Genomic DNA, 21794 nt, shown 5'->3' on the forward strand with positions numbered 1-21794 from the left:
GACAAGAATTTAAGCACATACATACATAAAAACTGCAGAATAAAATTATTACATACCATATTTACTCTTTAGTTGGTACTGTGAGATATGTTTATTCTTATGAGATTATTTTATACGAGCAGTTACCCGCACGTTCGCTCGCAATTTCGCAGGTTTTTTCGCACCAGTGAATTATGTTTCCGATGCTAATGTTGAGTTTGCTTTCTTCCCACGATAAATAAAATGTGTTAAAAGTGTATGTTTATGGTCATTTTAATTTCCCCCGGTCTAGGGTTTTTCCACAGCTGAATTTGCCTCCCTCCCGATCAAGAATATATGTACACATGCACAGCTTTGAGAAGCCTACTTTAGTCAAAAGACAACTTAGATAGAATTCTTAACAGTCTTTTAAACGTATAGACTATTAAAAGTTAGACTTCATTGTCTCCTATATCTGCACTGCTAGCAGTTACCCGCTTCTTTACCCGCTATTTAGTAGGCTTTACACGTTATTACCACTGCTGGTTCCAGTGAGTTATATTTCCGATACCAATGTTGAGTTTTCCTTGTTGCCACGATCAAGAAAATAAGTCCTAAAGTTTATAATTATGGCCGTTGTAATTTACTGCGTTCTGAATATGTTATGCTCCATGGTTGATTTTTTTGTTTTCCGATAAACAACACAGATCATAGAAACCTACTTCTGTCAAAAGAGACCCAAGAAGAGTTTGATATGTCTTTCAATTTATAGTAATAGTTTTTAATAACTTTAGAACATTTAGTGTTGGAACTGATACATTAGTTCAAAAGAACACTCTATCGAAATGTTATCTAGCATAGTTTTTGTGGACTGCTCCAAAGGGAGTCTTCGGAGTACAATTCTGACCTTATTTTTAGAACATTTTCTGAGGTACATTAGTACTTACCTAATCGCTGAAACCTAAAACTCTGTTAAAAGTTACGATCACTTATAAAATTTACTCACTATAAATGTAAACAAGCTCAAAATAATAAACATTGTTTACACAGAGCAGTTAATTACATTTGAAAGGCTAATTAAATTAATATTACACAACTTTAGAGACCAAGAGGGTATTTTCGTTACTTTAAAGACCAGTGGCCGGAGGGATATTCGAAATAAAAATAGGCCTACATTTATCCCATGAACCGTAAGAATGTCTATGTAAAATTTTAGTAAAATCGGTTGAGTAGTTTACGCGTGAAAACAAAAGAAGCAAAGACATTTTTACATTTATAATATTATTAGGGTTTCCTAAAATATGATACATTCCAAGATTTACAGAGGGTTTTGTTAAGTAAAGTAAAAGGCGTGTATTTGTTCAGTGTATACTTTCGTGCAAACTCATCTCTATTTGAGCTTCATATCATTGCTGGGTGCAGCCCTTTATAGCTAGATGTAATACAGATTATTATTGTTAATTAATCTGAAGTTGGTGGTTGCGCCACGACTGTTCATGTCAGTGGTAGTTGGAATATTTTAAGAAATCAAAAGCAAGTATTAATGCGATTCCTATTCTTTACCATTTTCATTTTACTCTGGCGTTCTATGGTTTTGTCTAAAACCTGTTTTGCTATAACTTAAATAGAGGACGTCTACGTATAAACCTCCTGACTCAAAGAGACTTCTGACTAACCACAATGTAAATTTTATTCTAGAGGCAGAACTGACCCAAAGCACACCATTGAGCAGGGCAACAAAGATGGTTTGTTTGTTAAGTAACAAATCTTTTCGTTATGACCTCCTCTTACTGTCATAGTCACTTGGTCGGTGTTTTTTGTGTCTTCAGACTCATTTCACAATCAAACTTGTCCTAATATTCGTTATAGTATAATCTATAGTTTCAACCTGTCCGCCTTGTACTCAAGACTGAGGGCCTGCCCTTCTACTGCTACTGCTGCCGTTGTTCACAGGGATTGAGTGAGGCGCAGTCCCCCGACCACGGCCAGGATAAGCACACCGCGCCCACAGACCAGGACAAGCCGGCACTCTCTACCCTCGCCAGCTACTCTGTCGGCTTTGCTAACCTTGGCCTCAAGGTCTCTCTTATGTGTGACGCTTCTACTAACATGCAACAATAAATTATGTCACCTTTTTTTTAATGTTAAAGGATCAAAAATAGTTTGGAGATATTTTGCGTTATTTTGTTTTAATTACGGTTATGTAATATTTGTATGTATTTAAAACACCAACGTTGAAATCTTATTACTTTTAAAAATGTTTTCATGCTAATTATTTCTTTGTAAACAAACTATCATTATTAATTTTTTAGCGTAGTACATGTTTAACGGAACCATTTCAAACTAAAGTATCACGTTTGAAATTGGAAAAGTTAGATCCTTCCCAGGATAGTATTGGATCCCGTGGCCAAATTGGAAATCTCCAACGTAAATTATTTATTTTATGTAACTTACCAAACCTCCTTTTGAATTAATTATTGCATAATTTGTACTGAGTTATGATTCTAATAAATTTCATACATTTATAAACATGTATAAAACTATTGTATTTAAAATTATATATGACCTGTTCTTCTGGAAGTTCTTAATTTAATACTCTCTTTCAAATTGATAATTATGCAAATTCAAGGCTTCTGATCCTAAAGTTTGTAAACATGGGATGTTGCAAAATCCTCTATATTTTTAATTATCGTCATGACAAAATATTTCCAATAAAAGAATAATTCTTCGTCATTTTAAAGCCATTTTTATATTTCTGTCCTTCTGATTTACGTGATCCAAATTTACTTTATATTACAGTTGGCCAGGCTCTAACACTTCATCTGTTTGAATATGTAGCTCGCTATTTTCAAGCTATCACTGAAACAACACATTCACTATGAGATTCAAACAGTTTATTTAAAAAAACCTTACAATCATAACCTTTTCGTAACAGTAACAAGCCATTGCTCTTTTAATCCTTCTAAAAGCTCAGACTGTTGAACATTCCCTTTCAAGATGGAAACATCTTCATGTACACTAATGATAACGTACAGGTTTGATAACAGTCTGCCAGAGCTTCAAACTTCACTGGTGAATGTTTCGAAGTGGGTATTAGAGAGGATGTGCTCAACACTGGAGTAAGTTAGTTCCTGGTAAAACTGGTGTTTAGTGAATGGCATGTGCCGGTGTTTTTGGTGCAGTCCTTGTTGTTCGCTGTTTCAGGATTAAGTTCTTGAGCTTCCTGTTGTTGCTTTAGTGTCGTATTTCCAGGTACCTGGTTCTGATATAAAGATGGTATGAGATGAAATTATGTTCTTCATGTTGCTCATCATAAGGCATTATCCACATTCTAAATCACTGTAGTAACACTTAGTGACAAATTATCTTGGTTCGAGTTCTTTTGTAATCTTGCCACTACGGTTCAGATCATGTTCCACACAAATCCACCGTTTTGCAGTTGATAATAGGCATGTTCTTCTTGTAACTAAAGTAATTCATCACCTTCTCTTCAGTCTGACTGTAAACTGTCTCATAACTTTCTGCCATATAACATTTCGGCTAACTAAATCCATCGTTTAGAGGTGTGTTGCAACATGAGAGGCGTGCCAGCCAGGCTTTTATTTGTCCGTTATTCAAGTTTGGTTTCTTCTACAGGCTGCTTCTACAGTTATATTATTTTCCTGGTGAGACTATAAAATACTCATGGATATTGTTATTCCCTTCATTTGAAAACCGTTAATCTCCGATGTTTCTGTGCTGTTGAACTATGTACGACTACCAGAGCAATCAATTTGTGGAGCAGCTATGAATGATCTTTGGATGAATGCGTGAAGAGATATGAGTTATTACAATATATTTGTTCATTAAATTGAAATAGATGAAGTAATGCCACGAGCTACTGGAAATTGGCTGGTTTATTAGATGAATGTTATACACGTACAGGACATGATTTTATATTGATCTCAATATTTTTAAAGTCGTCTTTTTATATTTCTTTAAGTTCTTCTTTGAGAGTTGGTAATACCTGATGAATAGCGTGTAAGTTTTCTAAAAGCTTAGAAGGCACGAGTGAAACGTTTATTATCATTTTCGAAATTAGGTATTGAATTTAATTTAACAACTTTTATTTGTTTGGCCGTTATTTTTGCTTATTTGTTTGCTGTAGATACTTGAAAATTCAGTCATTTCTCTGAGAGATAACAACTCTAATAACATTTTCATCGCTTATTAGTACACAAGCTTATATTATATTACAGTAGCTTGTAGCTTACCAAGCTTATAGTATTGGTACACATTGTTCTTACATTATTACACAGTGAAAAGATTATCAAGCTATCAAAAGCACATTGTTGGACTGGACTCCAGATAAAATGCACTTTTTGAACTGACTAGACTGTTGATCGATACCACAACTTCACTCAAAGGGGTAATCAACTCTTTGCTTTCAATTTGTTGACTCACGCTCCCTTTTCCTGACATTTTGTGAGAGCATTGCGTAAATAATTCATCATGTTGACCCTCGCTTTATTCAAAACTCCTCAATTTTTCTGTATGCTAACAGTTATAGGAGAACCCCAATCCGATGAGTGGTGAATTGGCAACTTTCTTCTGCATATCACACAAAGGGTATTTTATCTTGGGTTTCAAAGGAACCATAACTTGGTGATGAAGCAATAGAGATGCAGAAATTGTACATGGTTTGGAGTTTTATTTCACTTCACTCATGAATCCAATTATACTCTAAAAAGCACCTTCAACCAGTTCTCCTCCTAGTTGCTTGAATAAATTCGCTTTCCTTTGTTGAAGTATTGGCATGCTTTTCTACTCAGCAATTAAAAATGGTTTTCACCTGTAAAAATACATTTTCCCTAATTTGTCTGGTCTTGTACCCTAAATGTAGTTGTAGGGTAGCTAAACGTTGAAACGTTTAAGTATATGCGTTTGGCAAGAATATTTCGTGGCTCAGTTTCATCACAGGAAATTCTGAAATTACATCACTCGATTGCACGATATATCCATCGTACCAACTGCTGCATCCAACATGATGGTATAAAGTGTTTTCCCCACGGGTTACGGGTACCTTTTCGGTCCAGACTTTGGCACATTTGACGTTACTTTTTGGTTGATATCAGATTGATGGATGGTATTTATCATAGTCTGCATAAGATTTCTAACAGATTGGCCATTTTCTTCCTTTACAAAAGCACAGGTACTAAAATGCTTGCTAACTTACATATTTTTGTGCAACTGACAAATTTTACTAACTTACAAAAGCTACATTTTGCTTTCTTTCCTGAGAATTCAATCAACTGTTTTTGCCTAGGAACATTTTTACATTTTGGATTCTTTTATTAGTACCTGTTTTGTGTTCTTTCGAAGCGTACTTGTATTTATTGGTAGACTATAATTAGGCCTAGGTTTATGTTTGCAGCAAATATGCTAGATCCAGGTCCTGCTTTTGGCGTTCATATTCACTAAGGCATGATGGCTATAAGTTTGTAGTGTTAAGGATGAATCAAATAATTGTAGTTTTTTTTTTTTACTTATAACTGAATCTTTATTCTAATATTGTAAGGGCAAGTAGGGCCATATCATCTTTAAATGTCCTCATACATGTTTTGCCAATATATGAAGGTCTTTTGCGATTTTTTCACGTCAATAAAGTACAAGCGTGAACCGACTGTTCCAACAAAAAGTCGAAGGTGATGGCAAGTACAAACTGATATTTTTGTTCCAAACTTTTGGAAATATCGTAAATAATCTCTATGTGGAATAGTTCATTTTGAACAATTTAAATATTGTATAACAATAATCTTACCTGTCAAGTTGTTCCAGCTATATTGGATAATATTCTTATCACTCGTACATAAACTCAGAGTACGTACATATTAATCTTCAAAAATCCCTTTAATGTAATAATCATAAATGCTCAAATACAAGTGATATTTACCAATGCTAAATGACATTTACAAATTCGCATTCTTGCTTAGAGTTGGTGTTCCAATGTTTTCAGGGCGCCCATCTTGCTACCCGCGCCCCAATACAGGATCCTGCACCGCCCACCTCGCCTCTCATAGGTGAAATAGAAAAGCCGGCGCTCTCCGCCTTGGCTTGTCATGCGATCGGCTTCGCTGACCTTGGTCTAAAGGTCAATTCTTGATTTTATTTTCGATTTACTCCTATTAAGCATGCTATTAAGTTCCTATAACAAACCATTATCAATATACTAAAACCTTTAATGTTCTTCACTTGGTCTTATTTCACACGATACTTGATAATAAGAATCATGTTATACTTTTAATCGAATGGAATGTTATTACACTTAATATGTTTAATTTAGATTATACGAAAGTAACTTTTCTTTACGTTCACAGTACATACATAACCATATATGCGAGCCGAGAGCCAATTTACTTACCACTCAACGTGGGTTTTCTTAAAATCGGTAGAGGAATTTCTTCTAAGAAATAAAACTATGTCAGCCACTCTACTTTTGGTGGAGATCGAAATGGGAGGGTACCTAAAAGGTTAAAATAGTAAAATAAAACGTTTTTAGGATAATTTTTATTTAATTTTACACACTTAAAACTAATCGTCGGGCACAAAAATAAGAGTTATATGAACGTCAGACAACTAAAGATACTTTATTTTGTCATTGCAGCCAACAAATCAGTCTGTTTAAGATTGTGAGACGCGCATTTAACTTACGTATGTGCCTGACAGTTGGTGTTAAGTGTGTCAAGGTAAGAAATATGATCTGAACAAAAATTATCGTTTGGTATTTTTAAATTCTTTAATACCCTCTTATTTCGTCCTCTACCTAAGCTAACAAAGCTTGACAACCACTTTCTTTCTTAGAAATTTAATTTCTTTCATTATTTTCAAGAAAAGCCTGGTTTTGGGCTTATAATATGCAAATTGGCCCTCGTATCCTGGATTAAAACTTATTCAACACTACAGAGATGGAAAACTATAAGTAACATGCGCTATGACAATCTTACTCCACAACTCTTCATATTAAAGAATCATTTAATAAATTTGGAGAATTTAAAAGTGTTTGGTACACTTACTTATTTGGAATGCCTTACATAAACAATTTTGAGTATTTGTGCCATACTTACCTACATGTCCGGAAACACAAAAAAAATATAAAAAAATTATTACATGCATGTATCGTGCATGTATAAATCATAGCACAGTTTTCTTATAAATACCATTCAAAACTGATTACGGTTCATGAACTACTACATAGATTACGGATGAAACACTTAGCCGCATGTTTTTTGTAAGAGTAGTAACTGCGGCCGGAGCTAGTGCTAAATCGGTCGCATTCCTTGCCCATTGCCAATGGCGGGTCAGTCTGCCAATAGAGACTGCAAGATTCACCCTTTATTATCCTTCCCACCCTCTGTTGGCCTTGATCTACTGTTATCCACTATCAGTTGAGGAAATACCCTGGGGCGCTCTATATGATGGGTTTTAAGATACGAACATCTCATGAGCCAAGAATAGGTTCGCGCTAGGATGGCCTTCCGAGATTCGTAACAACTGATTTATATGGCAAGAGACTTTATTATTTATCGATGAATATCTTGTGACAAAACTACTATCTACTATTGTTAGTTACTTAAAAGAATGTTATGTCACTTTAGAAACGTTCAGATAGTAAGTTGTTACTCCTACTTTTAAATATTTTTAAACATTGAAACTAAGAATATAAAGTACAGTATGAGTAATGCATTAATATTAGAAACGTTATTTTATTAATTTAACTGGTTGAGCGGTGATCAATAAAACATCTCAGGACAATATAGAGCACCCCGCCCCATAATAGTTAAAGTTTTTCACTTAACTCTAAATGTTAAACTTTTAAAATAAACATTCTTTATCATTAATCATTGTTTGTTTGTTAGTAAGTGAAGATTCTTTTGAGATTATTTGAGGCTGCATTGCCATTTACTTTTGCTAATTGCCTTTGTTTTGCTATTGGAAAACTGGTATCTTAGGTCAACCTTTTGTACAGCTATTTTTATTGGCCCAACTATAAACGTAAACTAGATTAAAGAATACATCACTTACGTTTTTCATGACTACAAAATACTAAATGCCAAACCTTGAAATGTATTGTTTCTAAGATTAACACCCTGATTTAAGTATACAACATTTTGAAGTTGTTCTTCATTTTGTTTTAGAAATAAATAATCATCGAAGTAGAGGCGTGCAAGCATCACAGTGTTGCCAGATCGCTTTAGTAGTAGGCTCATTAGATGTGTGAACTTGGCTGATCAGTCATTATAGAATGTAAATCTCTTAATTTTGTAGTATTAGCTGCAATAAACGTGATTTAAACCTTTGAATCTCATTATTTTGAATTCATTCCTTGTCATGGATATATTTTATAAATCTGTCACAACAAAACTTGTTGAACTGAAATCTCTTACTTCATACAAACTGTAGATTGCCACGGAATTACTAACACATCAAACACTGCAAGAAAATTGTACCATATGTATAAGTTAATAAGTGTACTATATCTCTTCCGTTACACATATATGTACGGATAAAAAAATATTTAAAAGTCCCTTGAAGTCAGTATTCAAAACTGTGAATACTTACATATTAAGAAACTGAAGAGGAAATACACAATTTGGAACATCTTTATATCAACATTTTTCCCCCATAAAGATGTATCTTGCTTGCATCAAAATGAATATTGTAATACTTTTGGAACATTAGGAACGCGAATATCCGAATTTGATGGGACCAAGGCTCTTTCAGATAATAGAACTTTCGGAAAGGGTAGACCAACAATAAAAACTTGCTTCCGGTTAGTATTAATATCTGTCACAATAATTATACCACGCCTATACGTTCGCGCCTGCAGCGAGGGTCGGTGTTCACTTTTAGTGTAATCGATACCTTAGAATGTAATAATTTCTAACAGAGGACAAGCTAATAACGTAATAATATACACACCGCTTTGTTAGGTAAGGTAGTTGACAAAAACAACTCATTATTTTGTTCAAACGTAGCAACATTGCTACGGACAACACAGTCTGGTTTCAACTTATTCACTGCCGTAACATTAACTACATACTGTATGTCAGATAGTATGATTTTCATGCACTAGTAATATGGGTTTTATAGACTATAAAACCATTAATAAAAAGTTCTAAAATGGATTTATAACAATAACGGCATAATAAAATAAAAACATAATTCTTATAATGTACTTCGGATTGCCGCATTTCGGATAATTGCTTCCCTAGTATATTAGAAAACAAATAAACGATAGCGAAAGATTAGTCAATATCGTAATCAAGTTTTATTTCCAATTATTTCAAGCCTTAAAAATATATTTATTACCTGTTCGGTACTCTTAACTTAACATCGATAAATCTGTTTTCATCTGCACTTTGATCTCCTTATCAATGAACCATTTCACATATAAAACTAAATCAATGGAAAGAAAGGTTTAGAACACATCGCCGCACCGCCGCCGTAGTGTGTAACGCAGTCGAGTAATTCGAACAACAGAGACTCAATAAATACCTTTAGTAACCTCATAAATAAAATATTTATGTGAAATTCAATTCTCAGTGGTAGTTGAATTTAACTACTAACACATAAACCAACAAACAAAAATCAAGTGGTTCAAATTCTGTTTGAAATCATGAAGATGTGTGAATATTATACGTAATCATGCCTAAAGTTCATTTTTAAATAAACATAATTCGAATGTATTCAATGGAAATTCGATTATAAAATTATTCTCTAAAGAGTGAATAAACTAGTACCCTAATTATTACTATGAAACAAGAAAGTGTGACAAGTTGTATCCTATGGAACGTCATCTCAACTACCTTGACACAACCAAAGGAAAGATATTTGTTAGTTATCACATAGATAGTAGCTGTATCACTGCCAGACAACTAGATATACTGCAAGTCGCCACTTAAGTTTGTATATGGTTAGCTAAAGCTAATGTATTATATGTATCTCGTCCTTGGTTTTGTGTGTCAAGCTAAAAAAACGTGATAGAAGAAAAGTTGTTATTTCATATATTTTTTACCCTTTTCATAATCTCCCATTTCGACCTCCGCTTAAACGTAGGGCGGCCGAAGATAGATTTCTTTCTTAGAGAATATTGTTCGATACTCAAACTTAACCGTGTTGTGTGCTTATACAATGCAATTTGGCTCTCGACGGCTCGGTTGTGAAGGATAGATAGATTTCTTTCTTAGAGAATATTGTTCGATACTCAAACATAACCGTGTTGTGTGCTTATACAATGCAACTTGGCTCTCGACGGCTCGGTTGTGAAGGATAGATAGATTTCTTTCTTAGAGAATATTGTTCGATACTCAAACTTAACCATGTTGTGTGCTTATACAATGCAACTTGGCTCTCGACGGCTCGGTTGTGAAGGATAGATAGATTTCTTTCTTAGAGAATATTGTTCGATACTCAAACTTAACCATGTTGTGTGCTTATACAATGCAACTTGGCTCTCGACGGCTCGGTTGTGAAGGATAGATAGATTTCTTTCTTAGAGAATATTGTTCGATACTCAAACATAACCATGTTGTGTGCTTATACAATGCAACTTGGCTCTCGACGGCTCGGTTGTGAAGGATAGATAGATTTCTTTCTTAGAGAATATTGTTCGATACTCAAACATAACCATGTTGTGTGCTTATACAATGCAACTTGGCTCTCGACGGCTCGGTTGTGAAGGATAGATAGATTTCTTTCTTAGAGAATATTGTTCGATACTCAAACTTAACCATGTTGTGTGCTTATACAATGCAACTTGGCTCTCGACGGCTCGGTTGTGAAGGATAGATAGATTTCTTTCTTAGAGAATATTGTTCGATACTCAAACATAACCGTGTTGTGTGCTTATACAATGCAACTTGGCTCTCGACGGCTCGGTTGTGAAGGATAGATAGATTTCTTTCTTAGAGAATATTGTTCGATACTCAAATATAACCATGTTGTGTGCTTATACAATGCAACTTGGCTCTCGACGGCTCGGTTGTGAAGGATAGATAGATTTCTTTCTTAGAGAATATTGTTCGATACTCAAACATAACCATGTTGTGTGCTTATACAATGCAACTTGGCTCTCGACGGCTCGGTTGTGAAGGATAGATAGATTTCTTTCTTAGAGAATATTGTTCGATACTCAAACATAACCGTGTTGTGTGCTTATACAATGCAACTTGGCTCTCGACGGCTCGGTTGTGAAGGATAGATAGATTTCTTTCTTAGAGAATATTGTTCGATACTCAAACATAACCGTGTTGTGTGCTTATACAATGCAACTTGGCTCTCGACGGCTCGGTTGTGAAGGATAGTTGGCACTTACATGTACCACTCCGTAACTGCTCATGTAAAATTAACACTTCCACTGTACTGGCGGCCATTTTGATTTTAACTCCATAAGAACAATATTAAACCTTAATCACTTCAATCACTTCTAGGCCCCTATTTTTAATTGTAGAATTAATTACAATGTCTTATTTTTAATGTAAATTACTTATACAACCGCTTTTTTTAGTTGTTTTAATATTATTATCGGTTTAACATTTTTGCGCTTTATAGTACAAAAATGAAATCCCTTACAAACTTTGCAATAAAACTAAAAACCGTTTAAATGCATATTAATAATATCTTTACATAGAGAAATCTCCCACAAGTCTACTAACAAAAAAAAGGTATTTTAAGTGTAATCTATCTTACGGGGTAAGACTCAAGGTAGTATCGCATTATAGCCGACTCTTAAAACTACATTAAAACCTGGTCAATATTTTAGCGAAGCATAACAAAGGCACGCTTTCGTTTACTAATTACACAATTATTAAATATACATTGAACTAACCATAACATTTTACAATTGAAACAATTATATGATAGATACAAAAGTTTAAATTATTTCACTTTACAAAATGTTAATTTTTTAAATTAGATCAGTAGTTTTTATAAAACCGTGGTTAGCAATTATAATACTTTATCTGAACGTAAAGATTCTGAAAATCTTTTGAACACACTTTCAAAATCCCCGCCAATAAAATATATTTACAGGATTTTTGTTAACAAATTATAGACGCGGTTATTACTAAATTACGATTCCTTGTGAAACCTTGGATTTCGAGGAGTACAGAAATGGTTATAAAGAGGCGAGTCTGGGGAGGGGTTAAGTGGAACGCTACATCCGAGGAGTAATAGAGCGCAGCGAGCAGTAAATCAGCTGACAGAAATAGCCAGATTGTTCGTCACCGACGTCGAACACTTTGTAACATTCCAGCTGGATCTCTTGATCGATTCCATTGAGAAAAGTGGAATGTCTTCCCGAGTGCTGACCTAGAGCTTGAGCGGTAGGAGAGACAATGATAGTAGCCGTGGCGAGGGGGAGGGGAGACTCCGATGCCGCTCAGTGCTCTGTTTACCATGCTCGGGTAGTGAGTGAGTGACCGATACGTGCGTGACGTCATGACCCACCACTAGCCTTATCTGTAAGCTCTCTTATCACTAGGACCTTGCCGCAGCATCTTTTATCTTTTTCGGTCTATTATCCTTCCATAAATTGGCCTTCCTGTTTATTTACTACTATTTTGGACTCTTTAAGTTTTGTTTGTTGTATACTTAACTTGTATAATTTATTGTATATCTCTTGAATATACCAATACCAAATAGTATTTTATAAATATATTGTTATCTTAAACTACTTCACATTATTATTTCTTCACGATTTCGTTTACAGCTCTGTTATTGTTCCATTGTCAGTTCGCATGGCTGATAAATAGTTTCTCATTTTGAGCCAACAAATGTTGGATCACGTCAGCATCGTTATTTTAGAACCAAATTTGCTCAGTTTTAATTTAGTCTTTCATCTGGTCATTTGGTCTTAATCCAAACGGTTTAGTTTATTCCTCCATTATCCTTACATTTGTTATTACAATTCCGATAGATTCGGATTTGAAATATTATTCAAGTTGATCCTCTGAAGGTGAACTAAATTTCTATTGGTATTGTTTCGAATACCGGTACGTCTTCCTTATCTACTTTAGATTCCACTATGAAACAATAATTGAAAATATCTCTTGTAAAATAAAAAATTGTTTTTTTACGAAACAAACTATTAAATGTATTCAAACATTTTTACAAGAAATTAAGAAAATAAATAATACAACATAATTCATTTGTAAAATTTAGAACAATGGTGACATTATGGACTCGTGTTACTGTTTAGTTGTATTGATACTCTTTATATTACTATATATTTTAGCTTGTTTTGTAATTTTATCCACCATAACGTCAGTATTGTTGTTTATTCATGATGTGCTAAATATTTTTATTAGGTTGGCCAAAATTGTGATGGAACTATGTTTAAAGTTAGTTACAGCTGAAAGTTATTAACTGTATAACTGTAAACACATTGTATTGTATCATTTATCACCTTGATTTAAATATTTTAACGCTTTGTTACGATAGTATGTTGATTATTTAGATACGAGTAATAATACACATTTCACATTCTCGTAGATCATGCTTGCTCATTAAAACAATATTGAACACATTTTAAACATAATTAATTTTTAAGCAAATTAATAACAGGGTTGATAATATCCATTATTTATTTAAATTTTAACTTTTATTAATATTGAATAATGCGATTATAGTTGCTGTTAAATTTAATGTTAATGAAATTAAACTTTGGTGACGACGACTAGCTCTAAGATTGTCGACAATATCCCGTATTTAAGTTAATTAATAAAAGTAATTTAAGTTAATTTTTATTCCAGCTGAAAAGACAATGGACATTAATAGAACGTCTAATGTTACTGTCGACCCTTTGGCCTTATTAAAAAGTTAATTACTCTTGGTTGATTAATTGACTACTTATTGTTTTCAAACAGAATAGCTATGGTCTTGATCTATTCTTTAACATTTTTAGGTATAATGAATGTTTTGGACACCGGTACGTACTTTCTTAAATTTTTGTTTATATTACCACCACTAACTGAAACCATTTATTTGTTTAACACACATTTGAATCTTTTCTCGAATGAACTTTAAATTCACCCTTTTAATTGTTTTTATAATCGAAGAACTTTCTTATTATATTCTTGTAAATGTTGATTCAGCACTGTTGTTGTACGCTCAGAAGTTAGATACTACTATTCAAGTAGAATACCTAAACCTTCAAGGTACCAAAAAGTACCTAACCTTCACACATTAGTTAGACAATTTCAGATCTGTCAGTGTTGGCTATATTGGTTTGTTGCAGAAATCGAGATTCTAATTCCTAAATCCATCCCGTAATCAACCTTCCAGTGACCTTGAAATCTGTATATACCTTTTCAAGATTCTATGTAATTGATGGGGTTGGTACGGTAGCCACGTAATACATACCTCAGTTTTAAAAAAATGCCAAATTTCATCTACTGAAATTCTTTATAATATAATAGTACAGAACCGATTTTCCTTAATTCTTTCTTGAAATAATGTTATGTATACTACGGGATCAAACAGTTTCGTATTTAAAAAAACAATAAAAGTTAACCGTATTACTTTCATTTTAACTGTATAATTTACATATTGTGTGATGATTGAAGTTGTGAAGTCAGTTTAAGATCCAAATCAAGCTAATTTTTAACACTAAAACAGTTTCATATACTTACTATACAAAACTTACTATACAAAAAAATCTAATCTACAAAATGAAACAATCACTTTACGGAAATTACTTAAATTTTTGTGTGTACAATTTTAAGGCTTGTTTATAACATATTTATTGAGCTAATACTTACTAAAATAGTCACCCCATTACCAACAGACCACCTGATGGTTTACAACTTAGTAAAACAGATGTCAACGATTTATGACTTTCAATGGACAAAATGGTGTCAGTTGGCGGGTGGACTAATTGTTGTACGACAGGTAGGAAGGTCACCGAAGCCAGAATTAAATAGGTTCTGGCTGAGTGCCTGCACACTTGATAGCAGTGTCCATCAGTTACACAATCCTATAAATTACCTCTGGTTGGTTATCACAGCACCCTCATCCACACCACAGAGATAACAGTGTCCATCAGTTACACAATCCTATAAATTACCTCTGGTTGGTTATCACAGCACCCTCATCCACACCACAGAGATAACAGTGTTCATCAGTCACACAGTTCTATAAATTACCTCTGGTTGGTTATCACATCACCACCATCTCCACCACAGAGATAACAGTGCCCATCAGTTACACAATCCTATAAATTACCTCTGGTTGGTTATCACAGCACCCTCATCCACACCACAGAGATAACAGTTTTCATCAGTTACACAATCCTATAAATTACCTCCGGTTGGTTATCACAGCACCCTCATCCATCACAGAGATAACAGTGTCCATTAGTCACACAGTTCTATAAATTACCTCTGGTTGGTTATCACAGCACCCTCATCCACACCACAGAGATAAAAGTGTCCATCAGTTACACAGTCCTATAAATTACCCCTGGTTGGTTATCAGAGCACCCTCATCTCCATCACAGAGATAGCAGTGTCCATTAGTTATACAAGCCTATAAATCACCTCTGGTTGGAAACACTCTTGTCCACATTTAAAAATAGACCTTACACGTTACACAAGTCAATATTCTCTCGTATGTTTTATTCTTGAACATAAAATAATTTGACATAATATATTTAAATTTGTAAACTTGTATTAGGTTTAAAAGTTGAACTTTTTTCCGTTATTTTCCACCGCAAACAATTTTAACATAATTTGTAACATGTACATAGATTAAAATATTATTTATATGTTTCAAATATCATCTTAAACTACAAAAAAAATCAACCAAACTTTATGACATTGTGTTTCGAACATTAGGAATGCAGATTGAAGAAATGTCCAGTTAATCTGAGTCCTAATAAAAACAAGTGAGATAAACAAAGGATCTCAAAGTGTATAATTATATCCGTAATATAAGCAATCTTCCAGACATTGTTGATAGCCAGTCAATCCCAAATCGTTTATCTGCTAAATCGAATACTGTCAATGGCAACGAATGTGCCAAACTGAACCGAAATTTCGCTGAGGAAGAGAAAATGCGTAACATTGTTCAACAGAGGAAAACTTAATGGGCTTTAGAATTCAATTAGCTTATTTAAAATTATCTAAACACATCCGAAATGACACAAAAACCAAACCTAAAATCCAACAGAAATCATAGTCTGAGTTGCATATGTGATGCCTTTAAATATATGCAAAAAAGGTCAGAAACTAATCATGGATTTAATCTGCCAACGTTATTAAAAAAAATTTTCTTTTTAAGGGTTTGAAATCCATTGATGTATGTTTTAACATACATCAACTTTATTAAAACAAAGTTTACATGATACAGTAATTATAATATTAGAACTACTAACTTTATTTTCAAAACAAAATTTCAATTTATAAATAAAAAAATCCACATTAATAAATAACAGATAAAGTTTAAATAAATATTTTATAGTTAGTTAAAACTGGCTACACGAATCCTTTGCAAACATGAGTTGCTACTTTAAGCGAAACAAATGTTTTTCAAAATAAAAAAGTACTGGTCCTATTTTACTAAAGGTAATAAATGTAATTACCTAATTACATGAGCCTATTTATTAACTGTGTAATTAATAAATGTAGTCATCATTAAAGACCACTCAGCTATCGTCAAGTTATAAAGACCACAGAATCAATTCAGTATGTCCACTGTAAAGGAAACGGAAGTGAAAACTTATAGGTGATGTCACAGTCAACATCAGTGTCATCCCCAGCTTCAAGCACATTATGAAACTTAAGAAAGGCAACCACCACATTAAATTAAATTATGTTTCTTTATATTTTAACGATTTGGTTTGCTAAAAGATTAATTGTTTTTATCAATAAATGTACAGCTAATTTAATTGTAGATTTTATTTATCAATATCGACGTATTTAGACCTGAATATGTTTACGGTGTTTTTGATTAGTGTTAAGTCTCTGATTATAATTATGATGCAACGTGTTATTTCCCCTTGAAACGTGTTGGACCCATGATTACGGACCGCGTCTGTGGTCAGATCACCGTTTAAAACATAGACAAGACTGTTAACTTACAAAAAATCAATAGTGTCGTTTTAAATGCCAATGACTTTCTCAGGGATATATTCTTAGTCCCTTAACTTTCAGTCAGATAACAATAATCAAGGATTGTTATAGATATAAAACAAGAAACAAAATGGACGTAAATTTATATCTACAGCTTAAAATCTTGCGTTAGATATTTTAAAACAGTAATATTCAAATTTTTCGTATTTAAATGAAATCCATTCTATGAAGTACAAGCCTAGCTATAATGATTATTGAACACTTACAAGATTACGTAGTTTTTGGAAATATTCCTTGACAAATGCCTGATCCGGAACAATCATGTTGAACTCACATTTTAAACATATCGTAAAATATAAATAATTAACATTTACGATATTCTAAATATCGAAATTTTCACTAGTGTTGGTGGCAAAAAGCATAAGATTTCCCAATGACACAAAATTTTATTTTACTCTGAATATAAATGCGGAAATGATCTTTTAAATGTCCCCTTTTAAGCTTCTTCGACCGATAGATATTCATATTTTTGTCTCACACTCTGTAAATCAAGATCATCATTATGCATTTGTTCGTGGGACGAGGGGATTAGTTTATAATATTGTTTCGCTTATAAAAAACGCACGGTATAACTGTTTAAGAAAGTCTTTCTCAAAATTCGTAGCTTGGAACCTTTCATAACTGAAATATATTCGTTGATGTGATAGGCATTATTTGAAAGAGTATCCCTTTCCCGCACTCGTCTTCCTCAGCTAAATCTTGTTAGTTCGCTTCCAGTATATTGCAAAACATCATATTAAACTAAGGGGTTAATGAACACAAAGTTTGGTTTTCATTTCGTTTCTAGAGAACTCTGTTTGCTCAGAACAAATGCCAACGTTCCATTGCCTGTTGTCAAAGACCATCACTTCATAGCTTTGACACATCGCCAAATTTCACTATTGGCGACTTCAATGATTTGTTGTAGCGAACTATTTTCTCCTCTTTAGTTGGACGCTAGCATTGATCGGTACTGCTTTGTGGTTCTCGACAACTTTTAATACGCGGTTTGTTAGTTTCCGGTTTGTCGGTAGTATCAGATGAGGTTCTAGTGGTGCGTGTGCATGTGCGTGTGTAGGAGTGGACAATGGGCGAGTTTCACCTACGTACGTTCACGGTTACTATAAACCGTAGAAACACCCACACTGCATGGGGAATAAGTATTGCCGGCGGCTGCGACCAGGGCAGTCCCCTTGTCATTACTAAGGTAAGTCTCATTCTATTTTGTAAGTCTTTCAAATGTGTACTAGGCTATTTTGTGTACTGTAGGCTTTTTATCCACAAGTCATAATGCTGTACCACGCCAGAAAGAGTGCTTGAAAGTTTAAAGCAATGTGTTCTGAATAGTTCCATCTCTCATATTTTTATATTTTTTATCACTTGAAAATTTGGATATGTTATAAGGATGTCTTGAGAATTACTCAGGTTAATTTTAGTTTTTCAAAACCATGTTTTACAATACTCAAACTAGTATACGTTTAATATTTTTCTTTTGAATTTTGAACTATACATTTTACAGTATACATATATAAATCTAACTACTAGATATTTTAAAGCATCATTTGGAGACTAAAGATGACATAACACTATCAAATAAGAACTTGATCAAGAGACCACATTGAATTCTGACCTGTAATCAACTCGAACAACACATTGGATCTTATGTATTGTTTCAATATAAAGGTGAATGATATGCAAATGTATTATGTGTTACGGACTGACCTTGGTTATTTGTATATTACTTATTTATTAATCATAGTTAATTTATGTTGTGTTGCAAATAAATATATTGTATTTAGCTTATTATCTTAGTTGTAAGCTTATGTAGACATTATTTTATTGCTAGAGAGGAGAATTGGAGCAGTATAAAATATTATGGGTAACATCTATAATATAGAGTGTCTAATAATATATTCTCTACAAATATTTAAGGTCCAGTGATATAAAAAAACTATTAATTCTCAATATACGGGCATACATGTTATTTTAATACCTACTCATTCGCTTGCTCAAAATCTATGTAAATTATTAAGGCTTGTTTAAAGTTAAATAATACTCGTATTATTTAACAGTATTGCAATTCAACTTTCGTTTTTAAAATTCTATATTTTAATGACGCTCGCAGTACAACTCAGTCGTTCACTTACACTGAGAGAAATATTTCACAGTTTATCGACCACGGAGAGGGAACATCTACGAACAGCTCTTCGGCAGCAGTCGGCAGTGATGAGATTTTTCTATAGAAATAATAAATGCAGTCATCCCTTACGCGATTAAACAAATTAAAGGAATTATAAAACTCCTGAATATGGGTATTGCCTTATAGTTATAAAATCGGCACTTTTTAGGTTTCCGTTCAACGTGTATCTCCTACTAAGGTTGATAGTTAGGATATATTCTCATAAATGTTTATTCTGCCAGCAATGTGCAAAATATTACATTTATTACAAATAGTACGTGCCATCTGTAGAAATACATTTGATGAAGAAAATATTTTGCCAACATTACAATCAGAGGACTTGGACAAGGTCAGATAGTTTCCTCGTGATATTATTTATACTATTTTATTCTGTGAACCGTTAGTTGGTACTGACGAAGGTGAATTATAATTGTTTTAGGTAAATATTGGTTGGCTGGAAAAGTATCTTGAAAACAGATTTGTAGGGTACCAAACTTTTGGAGGTAAGATGTAAACCCGATTGCAAACTAGAGGTGTTTGTTTCTTAAGGGATTGCCTAGAGTTAATCTTCTTCAAAAATTTAAATCCAGATTTTCCAAACGGTTTAGAATATTTTACTGTCTATATGTATTTGATGACCCACAGCTGCACGGTCTCAAAATCCTAACTGTAGGAGATTATCCATTTCGGAGACAAATTCTGACCTGAAGAACACCTTGGGATGGTCCCTCGCACATGGACTGAATCTTAAAATAATCAGGTGCACTACACGACCTGGAACAGACCCTACTCAGCGATCATAGAGTTAATGTCTTGCTAGATGGCAATATCTTAACCACGTGTGACAATGCTACAGCTCTCAGGCAATGGTCTCGTCTTCACTGAACATGTTACGCACGTCTCTTAGTGTGTTTTAAGATGGTTGAGGAGTTAGTGCAGGTTCAGAAACATGATAAAAGAGGTGGTAGAGTTTCATCTCATACAGCCAACAATACTATTAATTTTCCATACAAAATTTTATTATACAGATTATACAGAATAATACGATGTCGATAGAAGATAAAGGTGAATCCAAATAATCCAAAAATTCAGCAACCCCTCGAATTGTGTCGATTCGCTCACTTGTCTCTCTTTAGAAATGCTTCTGAAATGTTGTCCATAAACACTGAGTGTGGAATGCTAACGTGTTGCACGATTCACAAAAGTTGACCTTAAGAATCCTCACTACCTTTGCTTAGATGCTCCTATTTAGGGAGGAGGAATTCCAACCTTCAAGGAAGTCTGTTGTATTTTCCAAAGGTGAGGATGGAGTTTGAAAGAGAAGCTCCTTCTATTTCGGTTCTACAGTAAGATGTACAATAAGTCTGATTTGATTTGAAAAATTACGGATGCAACGCATTTAGAGATAAGTGTTGATTTTTGTTATAGATTGGTTATTTAAGTAAATTTATGATATTGCCACGACATATTGCTTCTTATTTAATAATAATACGATTTTGATGATGTCAGATTATTGTTAATAGTGTGTTAAGTTGGTCTAGGTTGAAATCTAGTACATTGTTGTGACTCACTCATAAATATATATATTTATTTATATGTATATATTATATTAATAATGATTCAATATTGACAATCCATAAAATATTATCGTCATTCTTCAAATTCTGTAAAGTATTCTCTCGTATTTTGCTTTTAGAACTCTTTTTTAATTCTTGTCTGAGCAAGAGCCCCCACAATGATCTCCACACATTGATTCAACTTTTAGTAAATCGAAACTGTTGGTGGTGCTATCAGTGTTCCCCAAATGATATACATAAAATCCTTCCTGTAATATTAATTCTATAAGTATCAAAGAAAAATGGCATTTATTTGAATAAGAATGTACTATTCTTTATTTTACAGTTTAGCATATTTAAAGAGAAATGAATTATATTGAATCAAGGTATACTTAGAATTTATATCATTATTATATCATCTTACTTTAAACTAAAGGTTATTATACTGTATATCTATTGTTATTGAAGATGTTTTTGTTTTCATCCATGAATACATGTAAAACTCCACTTTATACCTTATCCTTCTTAAATTGTATGTAGTAATTTTTATTGCACTATAATCGTTGCCAACAAAACTCGTATGATCCAAACGAGTAATCTTGTACATTCGATCTGAAGATCGAGGCTCACACGCGTGGTGATGGGTGGATTAATTTAGTCTCTCAGCTGCCACTGTGTGTTTACTGACTTGTGTATTTGTTTTTGTGAAATACGATGTTATTTATCATCCATGCAAACAACTCTCTTCTTCCCATATGTAACAATGTATTGACTGATCTGCGTCTTTCATACAAGTCATTTACTTAGGTCCGTAACAAACATACTATTTTAATTATAAAACTGCCTGTACAAAGAATTTTTAAAGTATACTGAGTAGTATATAAATGTAACAACTTTTGAAGTGCATAATTTACTTCAATGTGAAGAAAGCGTCACAACATAGATGTCTCTAAA

General features: G+C 33.4%; 1 protein-coding gene across 8 annotated transcripts in view; it reads left to right on the top strand.

Annotated features, from left to right (window-relative positions):
- Positions 1–21794, top strand: part of LOC124357367 (PDZ and LIM domain protein 3) — a 92805-nt gene that overhangs the window by 6297 nt on the left and 64714 nt on the right. For 4 of the 8 annotated variants that reach the window (XM_046809094.1, XM_046809100.1, XM_046809097.1 and 1 more), the window contains exons 1-2: positions 12321–12458; positions 18184–18312. The exons of 1 other annotated variant lie outside the window; for it this stretch is intronic. In XM_046809094.1, coding sequence (XP_046665050.1) covers positions 18193–18312 — 120 coding nt within the window. In that variant the 5' untranslated portion in view covers positions 12321–12458; positions 18184–18192. Of the gene's footprint in view, positions 1–12320; positions 12459–18183; positions 18313–21794 lie in introns of those variants that run through there. 3 more of the 8 variants (XM_046809095.1, XM_046809096.1, XM_046809098.1) reach the window with 1 other exon arrangement.

The sequence above is a fragment of the Homalodisca vitripennis genome, chromosome 3, assembly GCF_021130785.1.
Source record: "Homalodisca vitripennis isolate AUS2020 chromosome 3, UT_GWSS_2.1, whole genome shotgun sequence".
Taxonomy (NCBI): Eukaryota; Metazoa; Arthropoda; class Insecta; order Hemiptera; family Cicadellidae; genus Homalodisca; species Homalodisca vitripennis.